This window comes from Ananas comosus, linkage group 16 (genome assembly GCF_001540865.1).
Source record: "Ananas comosus cultivar F153 linkage group 16, ASM154086v1, whole genome shotgun sequence".
In the NCBI taxonomy this organism is placed as follows: domain Eukaryota; kingdom Viridiplantae; phylum Streptophyta; class Magnoliopsida; order Poales; family Bromeliaceae; genus Ananas; species Ananas comosus.
The window spans coordinates 8889108-8902030 of record NC_033636.1 but is presented as its reverse complement, the minus strand read 5'-3'; the positions used below and the strand labels follow the sequence as shown (position 1 = coordinate 8902030).

The following is a 12923-nucleotide window of genomic DNA, read 5'->3' as shown; positions in this document are numbered from 1 at the left end:
TTATTATTTTTCCTTCTAGGGATTGGAGAATCTAAGTTATTGGCCATTCCCCTCTTTGGAGAGCTCACCAACTCCAATCGATCACCAAAGGTCACAGCTTTTTCTTTAATTTTTATCGTATAATAAAAAGCAATTCAACGATCCTCTCTCTTTCTCTCTCTCCATACCACACAATATATATATATATAANAAAATGTTTAGGTCACGAAAAGCTTGCATCAGGGAGCTAAATTCAACGCTTTTAGCATGCAATTAATATTAGAAAATTATAGGTGAGAGAGATTAGTCTTATTTGATTTCAAGTCAAGCGCATGCATCTACCTATGGATTAAACACAAAGAGGATGAGAGAGACGGTTTCGGTTCTTCGCACTTTTTTTTTTAATCTTTTTTTTGGTCTAAAGGAACGAAATGTCATAGCTATATATATCCGATGTGCTGTACGAAACGACACGATTAAAAAAGAGGAAATTTAAGATATAGATGATAAGGTTGAATACATGAGTGGTCTCTATTAAACCGTTTTCATTTTCTTGTTGATTGATTGAAACAACGGTGGGCGACCCCTTTTGGATCAGATGATTGCGAAAGTTTTTTACGAATAAGATTAAATGTAAGCTTATCACATAATAACATGTCGAACTGATGAAACTATCGAGAAATATTATCATAATTTGTTGAAGATTGTTTTGAAAATATTGTGCATGATCATTAATGCGGTGTAGTGTTGATTTCAATTTATGTTTCCTAATTTTCTGATTGAAAATTATGAAAATAGTGAAAACATAAAAACAAACTTTATGGCATGTCCCTCCAAAGAATATCTTAATCCAAAGATGCAAAGTGAAAGAAGCATATTAAGACTCAAATTTTGAGAAAAATAAAAGAAGCAAAGACTCAAGTCCCAACAATAATGTGTAAATAAATCATAAATTAGGTCACTTAATCAATGGCAAGAAATTAAAAGATCAAGATAATAAATAAAATAGTAAACGTACTATGCATTGCTTTGAGGTAAGCTCATAGATCATCATCATACTTTCGACTTAACATATAATGTTGCCTTTGATTGATGAAGAAGCTTAAATTCTACTTATTTTTTTTTTAAAGTATTTCAATTACTTTATTCATAACTTAACATACCACGAAACAATCTAAAATAATAATAATAATAATAATAATAATAATAATAATATACTATATTTACTTTTTGTTTAGTTTATCTATTTTTTGTGATCTAGCTAAAATTGCTAGTCATTAATTTGAGCCACAAGTGAGCCCCATGCTCATGGGCCATGTGTGTTGGATTAGATGCCAAATAAGAAGCAAAAGAGACATAGATATTTGTTCAAGTACATATGCCAAAACCGCGACGAAGCAATAGATACTTGTTTGATTTTTTTTTTTTTTGTTTTCTTATGAATGATTCTAAACGAAATTAAAGCCAAAACAACTTATGAAGTTAATACTTAAAAAATAAAAAAAAAATGTAGAAAGTTAGCAAAAAGCAACTTAATCTCTGAGAAATTCGCAAGAGATTAATGCACAAATTCAATTGCATCAAATATCCAGAAAAAATTGAATAACTTCATATAACGATATTTACATCGACACACCAGATATACGAGAAGTCGGAGACTTAAATTCTGATTTTTAGAAACACTTGTTCAGAGAATTAAATCCTTGACCTTATATATATGTACAAATTGTTATAACTAGGTAAATATGGAAACAATAAAACAACACACCAACGAAAAATCCTAATTAAGTAGTAGAGTAATTTACTTGATGAATTAATAAGAAGATCAAATTGATCATATGTAGCTTTTAGGATCATAGCTTTTTCGAGCTTGTATTATTAGCCCATGGTATATGTGGGCACTCTTTAATTTGGCGCCCACGGAGAGTTCAAAGTTCTACAGTGAAAAAATCCATAGTTTTATTTTTTTTATTTATTATTATTTTTCCTTCTAGGGATTGGAGAATCTAAGTTATTGGCCATTCCCCTCTTTGGAGAGCTCACCAACTCCAATCGATCACCAAAGGTCACAGCTTTTTCTTTAATTTTTATCGTATAATAAAAAGCAATTCAACGATCCTCTCTCTTTCTCTCTCTCTCCATACCGCAATATATATATATATATATATATATATATAGAGAGAGAGAGAGAGAGGAGCTAGAATACTTTTACAAGTATCACCTGGGTGGTGTTTTAGTATTTTTAGTCCTTGGATGGAGAGATGTGAGGTTGAGATGATGGTGGTAGGTGGTGGTAGGTGGAATAGTATTTGANAGTCATTTTTTAGACCCTTTGATCGCTTAGTAAATGATGTCAAAAAAATCTAAAATTTGGTTTCTAGATAGTTCCAATAGGGTAAATCATACCTAACGGAGCCGATCGTCGAATTGAACGTCCTATTATCGAAAACAACTTATAAGCACGGAGCCTTTTGTACTTTCGAAAGTACGGGAGAATTGAGGCATCTTGAGAGCCTAACAAATTAGAGACTCAATTGATCACTTTATTTGTTTTATAATTTTGAATATTTTTCACTACTTATATTACTTATATATTATAATAATAATAATAATAATCAACATTAAAGTGTAGTGACAAACAATTAAGATCTAGAAGCGCAAAACAGGCCATTTGAGTAGAAGGATGGAAATGAATGTAGCGGCGACCGCAAACCACAAACTATTTACTTCACCGAAGCGGTCGAAGTTCTGATTGAATTTAGACTTTTTAATAAATTGGAGTTTAAGTAAAAATTACTTCTCTTTCGCTGTATTTTCTATGCTGTGGAACTAAAATTCTTTCAATTTATTATTTGTTTAATAAAAAATGAATGATATAAAAGTTGAAATTCTCAATCGTTCCTATTTTATTAATTTTTTCTCTCCTTTTCTCGACAGTTAACTTTGGCTCGAAAAAGGCTGAAGTCACATACTATATTTTGGGAGTTTGAGCTTCAACTTAAGATAAAAGTTATAGTAAACCAAATAACAAAATTGAGTACTTACGATCGATAATTACTTCATACTCCTCCATTTTCGGAGAACAAACACATCCAAGTGTTTTTCCTCACCCCAAAGAAAAGTTGAAATATTTTGCCTACATGATCTCTACTATATATATATATAAAAAAGAAGCGTTAAGATGAAAAGTTGAAATTATCATCTAGATTTTAAAAGTAGAAGCTCTTATTTAAATCGTAAACAACATTTTCCCTGGTGAGGAAAAAATTTATCAATTAAAATGCTTGTTTGATTTATTTTCTTAAAATCCGCCGAAGACCAGCCCGACGCGTTGGCCCGTAATTCGTGAACAAAATTAAGCCTAGCCCAAATCCAGGCCCAATGCCCAATACTCAATCGGCTTTGTTTAGTCCATTTTTAAAGTAAGTTTCATAAAAATATAAAAATATAAATATTTAATATGTAAAAATATTATGCAAAAAATTTTATTAATTACATTATATAAAATAGTGTAAAAACGGTAGTGCATTATGCCTTTGTGTAGACAACATTTGGGTGTTTGTTTTTTCTGGGTTTTGGCCCAATTATAATTTGATTATTTTGAGCATAAATTTTGGACCCTCGGCCCAATAGTCCTATTAATGGGCCAAGAAAAGAAGAGCCCAGTATCATTAATGGGCCCGAAACTTGACCCGATATCATTATCGGGTTCGATGTGGTTTATCGGGTCCAATCACACCACTACCGTATCCCAATCCCCATCTCGCTCATTAGTAGAACCTCCGCGCTGCTTCTTCTTCGTCTCCGCCGCGCTCGCTCCACGATAAACCCTAGAAACCTCTCTCTCACGCGCTCTCTCTCCTCTCCCTCTCCTCGTCTCCACCGAGTCTCCGAAGCTCGGCCATGTCGTCGACGCTCCTCGAGGTGACGCGCGCGGCGCACGAGGACGTGGAGCGCCTGGAGCGGCTCATCGTACGGGAGCTCCAGGGGGAGCCCGCCAACAACCGCGAGCGCCTCTTCCAGAACCAGCGCGTCCGCCACATGATCGATCTCATCATCTCCACCACCGATAAGCTCGTGAGTCCCTTGAATCCGCGACGCCTCTGTTGCTTTTTTTTTTTGTCTCGTCTTCGTTTTCTTCGGGGCGAAAATTAGGGTTTTGTTGTTGACGTGAAATGGAATTGGTTAAGGTGGAGATATACGAGGACAAGGATAACGCGAGGAGGGACGAGATCGCGGCGTTGGGAGGGCAAGGGCCGAGTGGCCCCTCCAATTTGTTCGGCGCTTTCTATGATCGCTTAAAGGAGGTGAGATTCGTTAAATCCTAAAGTTAGCAGTAGCTGATTGAGTGTTGCAAGCTTCAGGAAATCCATTTTTTCTTCTCGTTCTGCTTAATTTAGATACTTAGCTGATGAGTTAGAAAAACCAAGTGTAAGGAGCTTTATTTAAATCCTATAATTACTTGTAACTGTTCCAGCACACAATGTTGTGAACTACTTTTTTTTTTTAAGTGATTTACCATTTGGGTAAAAGGAACAATGAAAAGCTGTTTCCTTTCTTTCTTTTTTGCTCCAACTTTAAACTGTTCTCTTTTCCCACTCCAAATTGGCCAATTTGTACTGTATTGGTAGTGCCGGTTTCATGAGTGGAACCTCTGCGTGCTCTGAAAGCGAGTGTCTTTACCTTTCCTACCTATTCATGAGCCTCCATTGCTTTTAGACTTATACTTGAACTGTTGGCTTTATGCCTTCTTTTGAACAGATTCGCGACTACCACAGGAGACATCCTGCTGCTCGTGTTGTTGATGCAACTGAAGACTATGAGGAGTTGCTGAAGGAGGAGCCGCACATTGAATTCAGTGGCGAGGTAGTCACTTATTTACATTGTTCTGGCTGTTTCAACTTGAATGTCATGTTTATTCTGTTAATTGATGCATTGAGGTTTGTAATGTTCTTGCATCTGTTGTTAAGTGTGAACTTTTGTCTGCAACTAGGTTTTTCACCTCCCATTTCAGAGTTCCTATTTGGACCTGTGAAATATGTCTAATTAGCTCCTCAGCTCCTCATAGTTAAATAGTTATCATCGTTTAAGTGATACAAACTACATGGCTATTCAAGCTAGCTGACGTCCCTGGTTCATTTTGTACTTGGTATGCGAACATTTGGAGATTTAAAAAATATAATGGTTTGTTTTGAGGGTTAGCCACAAGCTCTTCCTGTTGCAGTGCTATCGGGTGTCAAAGTAATTGTTTATTATATACTTATAGTCAATCTTTTGGTTCTTGCTTGACCGTGGTCTGTCGATGCATCTTATTGGTTCACTGAGGGTTCTTTGGGTGGAAAACACCGCCATGATGATAGATGGAATGCCATATGGTTCTATGAAATGGATGTGTAACTCAGATAGGATTAAAAGGCAGAACTACAAGTAAAGAGGAAATGTAAAATGGATAAATTGATGAAAATCATATTTCTCATTGTTTTATTGATGTACTTAATGTTATGATATTAACATGATGACTCCAAGTGTTTGTCTAGAGGAGGCCTTCAATTCCTACTATGCAGCACAGCAATTTAGTGCTACTCACCAGAAGATGCTTTGCTAGCGCTTGCCTCAAGTTGTGAATGTGTTGTCCAATGAGGTATAGGTTGAATGAATTCAGATATTTAGAGAACTTTGTTCCTGTTGGACTGGCTTTGTGACCACTTCTCTACTGACAAAAGTCGCAATGAAACATTCAACGAACAGAGAGTCTGTAACTTACTGGGACAGGAAACAGTGAGTCTATAACTTACTGGGACAGGAAACTGTGTTATGCTTTTTGCCTAGAAAGAAGCTTCAATTTGAAGCTTTTTTCTTTTGCGGCAGCTGAAAGCTATTGGGGTAATATTAGTCGGAAAACAGTTAAGCTTGTTCAACAAGCTATACTCAAATAGCACTTGCAAGGGATTGTCAGCCTGGCCAATTGGGACCTTGTTGTAGGTTCCACACATCATCTTCCACAGTTTTTATGCCTTCAAAATTGAGAGAGAAATAGAAGGCAAATGTTATTTGAGGTCAATAAAATGTCATATGTATCTGTCCCCCTTTTGCCCCCGTCCATGAGTCTTTGTCCTCCATTTTAAATTTTTAACATGTAGCTGGCAGCAGCGAAAGGGTTGATTACAGCTCTGATTTGTCTTTTCCATACTGTTGAGTCTCTTTTGGAATGTTTGAGCTGGTTGTTACATTTTATATACGACAATAAAAATTGACTGAGTGGTACCTCTTGTGATATATGTATTTTAATTTCTGCAGGATCTGCGTGTAGGACTACGGTGGCATGCATGGTAAGATTTAGGGGATGTAGCCTTCTAATAGAAACAGTAATTAATTTTCCTCTTATGCCTTTTATATATAAATGGTGGTTCACACACCCTGGGAATTCAAAGAAAGGTTTTCAACTTTTTGTAGAATAAGTCTTGCCCGATGCATGTTGTATGGCTAGTACTTTGCAGTCTTACATGACGTTCTATGCAATAATTATATTGTTGATTTGCCAATGTTTTATTCTTTATCTTCTCTGAGCAAAGTAACTCCTCTTGTGATTTTTGAATTGCAATAGGAAGCTTTTGGTCGGTTCCTTGACATGCACGAATTGTACAATGAGTTTATCAATTCAAAATTTGGAGCGCCGATGGAATACTCTGCTTATGTGGGTACATTTTCTCAGACCGACAAGATTCCTCTGAATCTGAAGTTGACCAGGTATGGGCCTTTGATTAATTTGAGTTTTTACTGATACTTCTAAAAGTACTAACAAAGTCTAGGTTCTTTTGGCAAGAAATAAGCATCACCATTAAAATTGTCTTATATGTTTTGCTGATTTCTTTTGTAACCAGTGCACATATTATCTAGCGTATCTCTTCATTTTCTTTGATGGAATGTGAATTGGTGGTGTCTTCTGATTTGGCTTCAGAAAGAGTCAGATTTTCTGATGAGAAACTGGGCATGGTTGGGGAAGTTTTGGGCTGGTATGGGAATTGGATGATCAACCTGAGACCAACCATTTGGTTGGTGAGAGTTTCACTTCGATTTTCATTCCAAGGTGGTATGGGTTATTTAATCACCTTAATTTGAATCGAGCTAAGAAGACAAAATGCTATGTCATTCCAAGGTGGGAATGTGGGATAGAAACCTATTGCAAACCAGACTTGTTGGTTGAATAGGTCCTTGCCATTCCAATTCCAATTCTTACTGTAGACCTAAACACCCCCTACTTTAGGGGAAACAGCTATGTTATGTATCTTATGTTTAAATGGTTTATTTCTAGGTCAATCATGATTAGATTTAGATTGTTGAATATTAAAAAAGAACCTGCTTATTCTTTGGGGAAGAACTGTTATGTTATGCTAACATGTTGATGTCGTAGCAAATAATGCATTGCATATTCTATCCCAGCAGAAAGTACTTCTAATAGTATTCGTGCATTTGCAGGCAATACCGAGAATACTTGGAGCATCTCTTGGAGTATCTTATATCATTTTTAGAGCGTACACAGCCATTGCAAGACCTTGGTAGAATATTTTCAAAGGTTTGTATAAGCCACGCCATTTTCTGTGGTGAAAGTTGTTATGAACTTATTGCACCGTAGGACTTACCAAAGAGCAAGCATTACATGCCTGTGACTTTGTCCTTCCTGTTCATGATAGGAAGAAGTTATATGTGCGTCTACTAAATTATACATTTGTCAGCAATCAGCGTCTACTCACATTTTTTTTTCTTTTGCCATCATTCTTTTGTTATTCTTTATAATCAAGAATTGATAAATAGAAAATTGTTGATTCATTTTTGAAAGGCATCCTTTCTGCTTGTTACCTGCACAATAAACTTTCCATATAATACTCCCTTGTTGAAAGGTCATTTGATTTTTGATAGTTGGAAACTGAGTTTGAGGAACTCTGGGCTGAAGGCAAGGTTCCTGGGTGGGAGAACGGAGGCACTGATAAGGGGAACACATCACTGGAGTCAATAGTAGATCTTGATTACTACAGTACTGTTGAAGAACTCACGGAACTGGGCCCTGAAAAATTGAAAGAGGTTGGAGGGTCTCCTTTTCCTGTTATTCTTTTTAAGATTTCTTTAGTGGTAATTTGAAGATTCATATCGTCATGCTGATTGACAAATCAGTGGAAGAACTTTAGTTTCTCGAAGTAAAGTCACCCATTTCAACAATTCATTTTGTCTTAAAATATTCTGAGGCATTTAGGTGCATTGGAATGCATTAACTTGTGAGAGTAGTATTTGTAGTCAAAGCATTTGGTAAAAATGTCTCATTTAGCCTGTTCTTCATTGATTATACATTCTGTAATAGCTGCTTGATTAGTTTTCCTCAGTGTCATTATCAATCTATTTGGGTTAATATTTTTTTTAATCAACTGGATATTTTGATAGGCCCTGGCTGCTTATGGATTGAAATCTGGTGGTACAGTTCGGCAGCGTGCAGAGAGGCTGTTTTTACTGAAGGTAAATGACATACTCATTACTTCTTTTTGTAAGTTATAAATAAAACAGGTCTTCTCATCAGAAGAATTCTTCCTTTATCTTTTATCTATTGTTAAATGGTCAATTTTCAGTATATTGAGCATTGATTTTTTTTTTAATTATTTTTTTGTTGTCGTTGTCGTCGTTGTTGCCACATTAATGGGTACCACTTGAATTTCATAAGTATATTTTGTTGATTCTTCTTTTCTTCTTTTTTCTACGTACAAATCTCCTGACATAATATTTCCACTGTTACTGACTCTCAAATTGTCGACATGTTTTTCATTGTATAATATTCCATAGCAATGTGATTAGCATCATGATTTTCCAGTTCCTTGGAGAGTCAATGACTCTTATAAATTAGGGAGGTGATTATTAACAAGCTATTGGAAAAGCAGCTCTGTAATGCTCCATTCTTACATCCCAAGTAAAATTCAGGGTGTTCGGCTGATGTTTATGCATTGAAGAGGATCTTGCAGGGTTTTCCTAGTGATATTGATCCAATCTAAGTTAAGACCAGCGTAGGGTCTTATTTCTTCGTACTTGCATGTGAATTAATGGCTAAAATATGTACTTTGTGAATGCTATTGCTTGTTTAGAACTGTATGCAACTGTAGCTTTTCAAGGTTAAAGGATGGCCGTTAATTAGTTTGAGCCCTTTTTTATTTAAATTAAATTAACCATTAGCTATTGTGGTACATGCTGCAGTAATCTGCAGTAATCTTGTTTTCCTTCTTTAATCTGTTCTTTTAATCATTAAAGTGTTCTGCTGTACAGCACACTCCCTTGAAGCAACTGGACAGAAAACATTTCGCCAAAGGTTCATGGAGTTCTGTGCAAAATGGGGCAGCGGAGCAGCTCAGTTTGAAGAAGGAAATTGCATTGATGGAAGTTAAGATGCAACGGCTCTGTGAATTACTAAAAGAGGTTTGCTTCTTTTCTATTCAGTTCGTTTGCTGCCATTATTCTGTCTTATCTCATTTGAAACATATAGCATGTTCAGCTGCTTGGAGTTTTGTGATTGATTCCCTGCAATCTGCTATCTGGAATCTATGACATCAGAGGACCAGTAACTACTTGACATGTTAGTGCAAACAATTTAGACTAGAAGGGGTTGTTACCGGAGGTGCTTGTCTACCAAAGTCGAGCCTGGAAGTGCTCACAGCTAGGGGTTTTTTTTTACGGAGTTGGGGTTGCCTATTGGCATTATTGGAAAAAAAAAACAGAGTATGCCTATATAATGCATCGTCTTGTAACTCTTGTTTTTATCCTTGTTTTTCTATAGGTGTTTGTACAATGTTAATGTTTATATGTTCTTTTTATCCAAAACCTATTATAGCTTGTAAATATTTCATCTCTGACCTAGATTTTCTGCCTAGTCCAGCGGATAGAATTAGTTGTAAAACATGACAGAGGACATGCTCATGCAGAAGCTCAACCACTGAGAAGATACCCTATGTGCTTAGTTATATGAATATTAGCATTATAACACTACAAAACTAAGATATCTCTAATGTCAATATCTTTTTTGCAGACTATTACTCAGACAATGGAAAATGCTGAGAAAAAGCCAACCTTGACGTACGAAGAAATGGAAGCAGAGCGTGAAGAGGTAGTTTTCATTCAATTATTATATATTTACTGTCTCCTGTGATAGTTATACTACATTCATATCTTATATTTTTGACAAAATAAAGTGATATTAAAGCATTTACTCAGTTGCAGTAAGAATAATATCAAATACCACAGTTGAAAACTGCACAACAGTTTGTGATAAAACATTAAATATTGTTGATTATTATTTCAAAACTTTTAATGCTGCTTTCCTTTACTTTATTGCTTTCTAGCAGTTGTGTTGATGTGCTCTTGATGTTTTAAACAGGAGGATGTACAAGCCGATACTGAAAGTGATGACGAAGAACAGCAGATTTATAACCCTCTGAAGCTACCTATGGGTTGGGATGGCAAGCCTATCCCCTATTGGCTTTACAAGCTTCATGGTCTTGGTCAGGTAGGCAATATTCATAAATTCAAACTTTGGAGTGCACAGTTCATTAGTCAATTCAAATGCTGCAGAACTGCAGATCATGTTTCCTATTTCTGCCTATTTGCTTTGTTGCAGTTCCAGGTTACGGTGCTTGGTATATGATATTTGCGCTCTCAAGATTTGCATCTTGTCAGCCTATATACACGATATACAATGTTTTTGTTAATTTTTTTAATGATAATTACATATTTCTGGACTTATCAGTATGGTCCCACCCCGATCTGTACCTGCTCATTGTTATGTGCATAGATAATGTGGATGGATAATGAAGTGAGGCCACTGTGTTAATTGTGCTTGTAGAAGTTAATTAGGAATTAGGTGGTGCATTAGTGCTGTTATAAGTTATCTGAACATGTTGTGCTTTGCTGATTTGGACTCTTTTATCTTTTTTTTTCCCAGGAATTTAAGTGTGAAATATGCGGAAATCATAGTTATTGGGGAAGAAGGGCGTATGAACGTCATTTCAAGGAGTGGCGGCACCAACATGGTATGCGTTGTCTTGGTATACCCAATACTAAGAACTTCAATGAAGTCACATCTATTCAGGTAAAGTTTCTCTCTATTTTTCTCTCTCGTGTGTGCCCGCTCGAGCACTAAAAGTGGGTAGAGCTGTTAGATTTAACAAAATTACTGCCAGATTGGACAGAATTCTCAATTCATCTAATAAAAAAATGACTTAAAACAAATTAAAGCCAAGGGGGTCGTATTTAAATAGAGATACAGTTTAGGTGTTAAACTTAAAATGGAGTTGAGGGCTTTTACCCTTCATGCGTTTTCACCTAAGAGAATACAATAAAGTGGCAATCATATAATAAGTGGAGCTCACATTTTTTATTCGTGCGACAGGAGGCAAAAGATCTATGGGAGAAAATACAGGAACGGCAAGGATTTAATAAATGGCGGCCTGATCTTGAAGAAGAGTATGAAGACAAGGAAGGGAATATTTACAATAAGAAAACATATACTGATTTGCAGCGACAAGGCCTGATCTAAAAGTGGTAAAAATATCTCCCCTTGTTACATTTTTCTTTTTGGTTCCGTCCATCCAGTTTTTTATCCTAAAATCATCATCAACTTTTAATAGTCTGATTTTTTAGCAGAAGTTGTGTTGGAAAAGGGAGAGGATATTCTCCTCCGGCAGCAGCGCATGTTTCCCAAATTATTTCTTCATGTAGACTTGATCGCTCTATCACTTTTTCAGTTTCCGCGTGCAGCGTAACTGGTACAAATCAGGAACTTGTTGTACTCTTTAGCCCAGAGAACCCAAAAACTTGTTTTATCATTTTGAGTGTTGATGTTCACCATCTACTTCTGTTTTTGTTCGTATATACTGTGGTGAGTAACTATTGATGAGATCGACGGCAATGTGCTTCAGCTTGTCTTGGTTTCGCTCGTAAGTAACTAGGTTGTATTTTCTAGTTTCGGTTTAAGCCGAATATATCAGAGAGGCCTTTGTAGTGTACAATGTATGGTTGGTACCTGTGCTTCATTTTCTCTCATTTTATCCTCGTAATTAGTAAACTTATGCATAATACTGCAATTCCATCTCTCTGGCTCTTAAAAAAAAAAAAAAAAGGAAAAAAGAAAGGAAACTCTAATGGTGTAGTACTATATTCATCTTTTGCGCAGCCTGGGCCTGGCCGGGGCGTGTAGTTACGCTTTCTAGGGCTGTACCTGGTTCAAGTTAATCTCGCTGGCTCGGAGCAGATCTGGTCCAAGTGGAAAAGCAACCTGGTTCAAGTTAATCTCGCTGGCTCGGAGCAGATCTGGTCCAAGTGGAAAAGCACCAGGCTGACCCCAGTTGTCACAGGACTACGCCATGTCAACGGACCGCCCAGCCCGGTACGGCCACGGGCTGGGCTGGAGTACGGCACAGCCACAGCACCTGTGCCGGCCCAGGCCAATATTTCGGCCGGGCCGTGCTAGGCTTCTTTTTTAGGCCCGAGGTGCGGCTAGATACGGGCCTTTGCTGTTCCTGCCCAAGAGGAGGCCTGCAGCCTGGCACATTCTGGATATATTGGACCAAAACCCTTTCTCACTTCATTTTCTTTTAAACATAATAAAAATAGGAAAAGTTTTATATATTTTTAGGAAAAGCTTACAATATTTATTGTTTTGTAATTATTTTTATAAAATTTTCAAAGTTTTAATCAAAAAATATAAATTTGAACAGAAATAAATTATTAATCATAGTTTTAAATTTTATATCTTGTTTTAAAAAATAAAAACTTTAAGGACCAGCCCGAAGCCCGGTCCGGCCCAGCCCCTACCTTCCTGACCGGCGGGCCGTGCTGGGTCGGAGGGTTAGTAGTTGTGGAACGGCCCGGCCCGTATTTGAATTCGGTCCGGCCCGGACCGGCCTCTATCCTGTTTC

At 36.7% G+C, this 12923-nt stretch overlaps 1 protein-coding gene across 2 annotated transcripts; it reads left to right on the top strand.

Moving 5' to 3' along the window:
• On the top strand, positions 3754–12027 carry LOC109722354 (splicing factor SF3a60 homolog). Of its 2 annotated transcripts, none has more exons than XM_020250389.1 (13): positions 3754–4056; positions 4170–4286; positions 4741–4845; positions 6584–6726; positions 7456–7552; positions 7897–8058; positions 8413–8484; positions 9280–9429; positions 10037–10114; positions 10385–10513; positions 10949–11095; positions 11396–11547; positions 11650–12027. In XM_020250389.1, the coding sequence occupies exons 1-12, from the start codon at positions 3883–3885 to the stop codon at positions 11540–11542; spliced, it is 1521 nt and encodes a 506-aa protein (XP_020105978.1). In that variant the 5' UTR covers positions 3754–3882; the 3' UTR covers positions 11543–11547; positions 11650–12027. The 2 variants fall into 2 exon arrangements, with proteins under 2 accessions (XP_020105978.1, XP_020105979.1); XM_020250390.1 differs by having other exon boundaries at positions 11647–12027.

What these genes read in the sequence shown, in the direction of transcription:
- LOC109722354 (XM_020250389.1), top strand. Translation starts at nt 3,883, where the DNA reads ATGTCGTCGACGCTCCTCGAGGTGACGCGCGCGGCGCACGAGGACGTG. An exon ending in TTGGTAGAATATTTTCAAAG is followed by an intron (nt 7,553 to 7,896) that starts GTTTGTATAAGC and finishes GATTTTTGATAG; the next exon opens with TTGGAAACTGAGTTTGAGGA. An exon ending in TGGAAGCAGAGCGTGAAGAG is followed by an intron (nt 10,115 to 10,384) that starts GTAGTTTTCATT and finishes TGTTTTAAACAG; the next exon opens with GAGGATGTACAAGCCGATAC.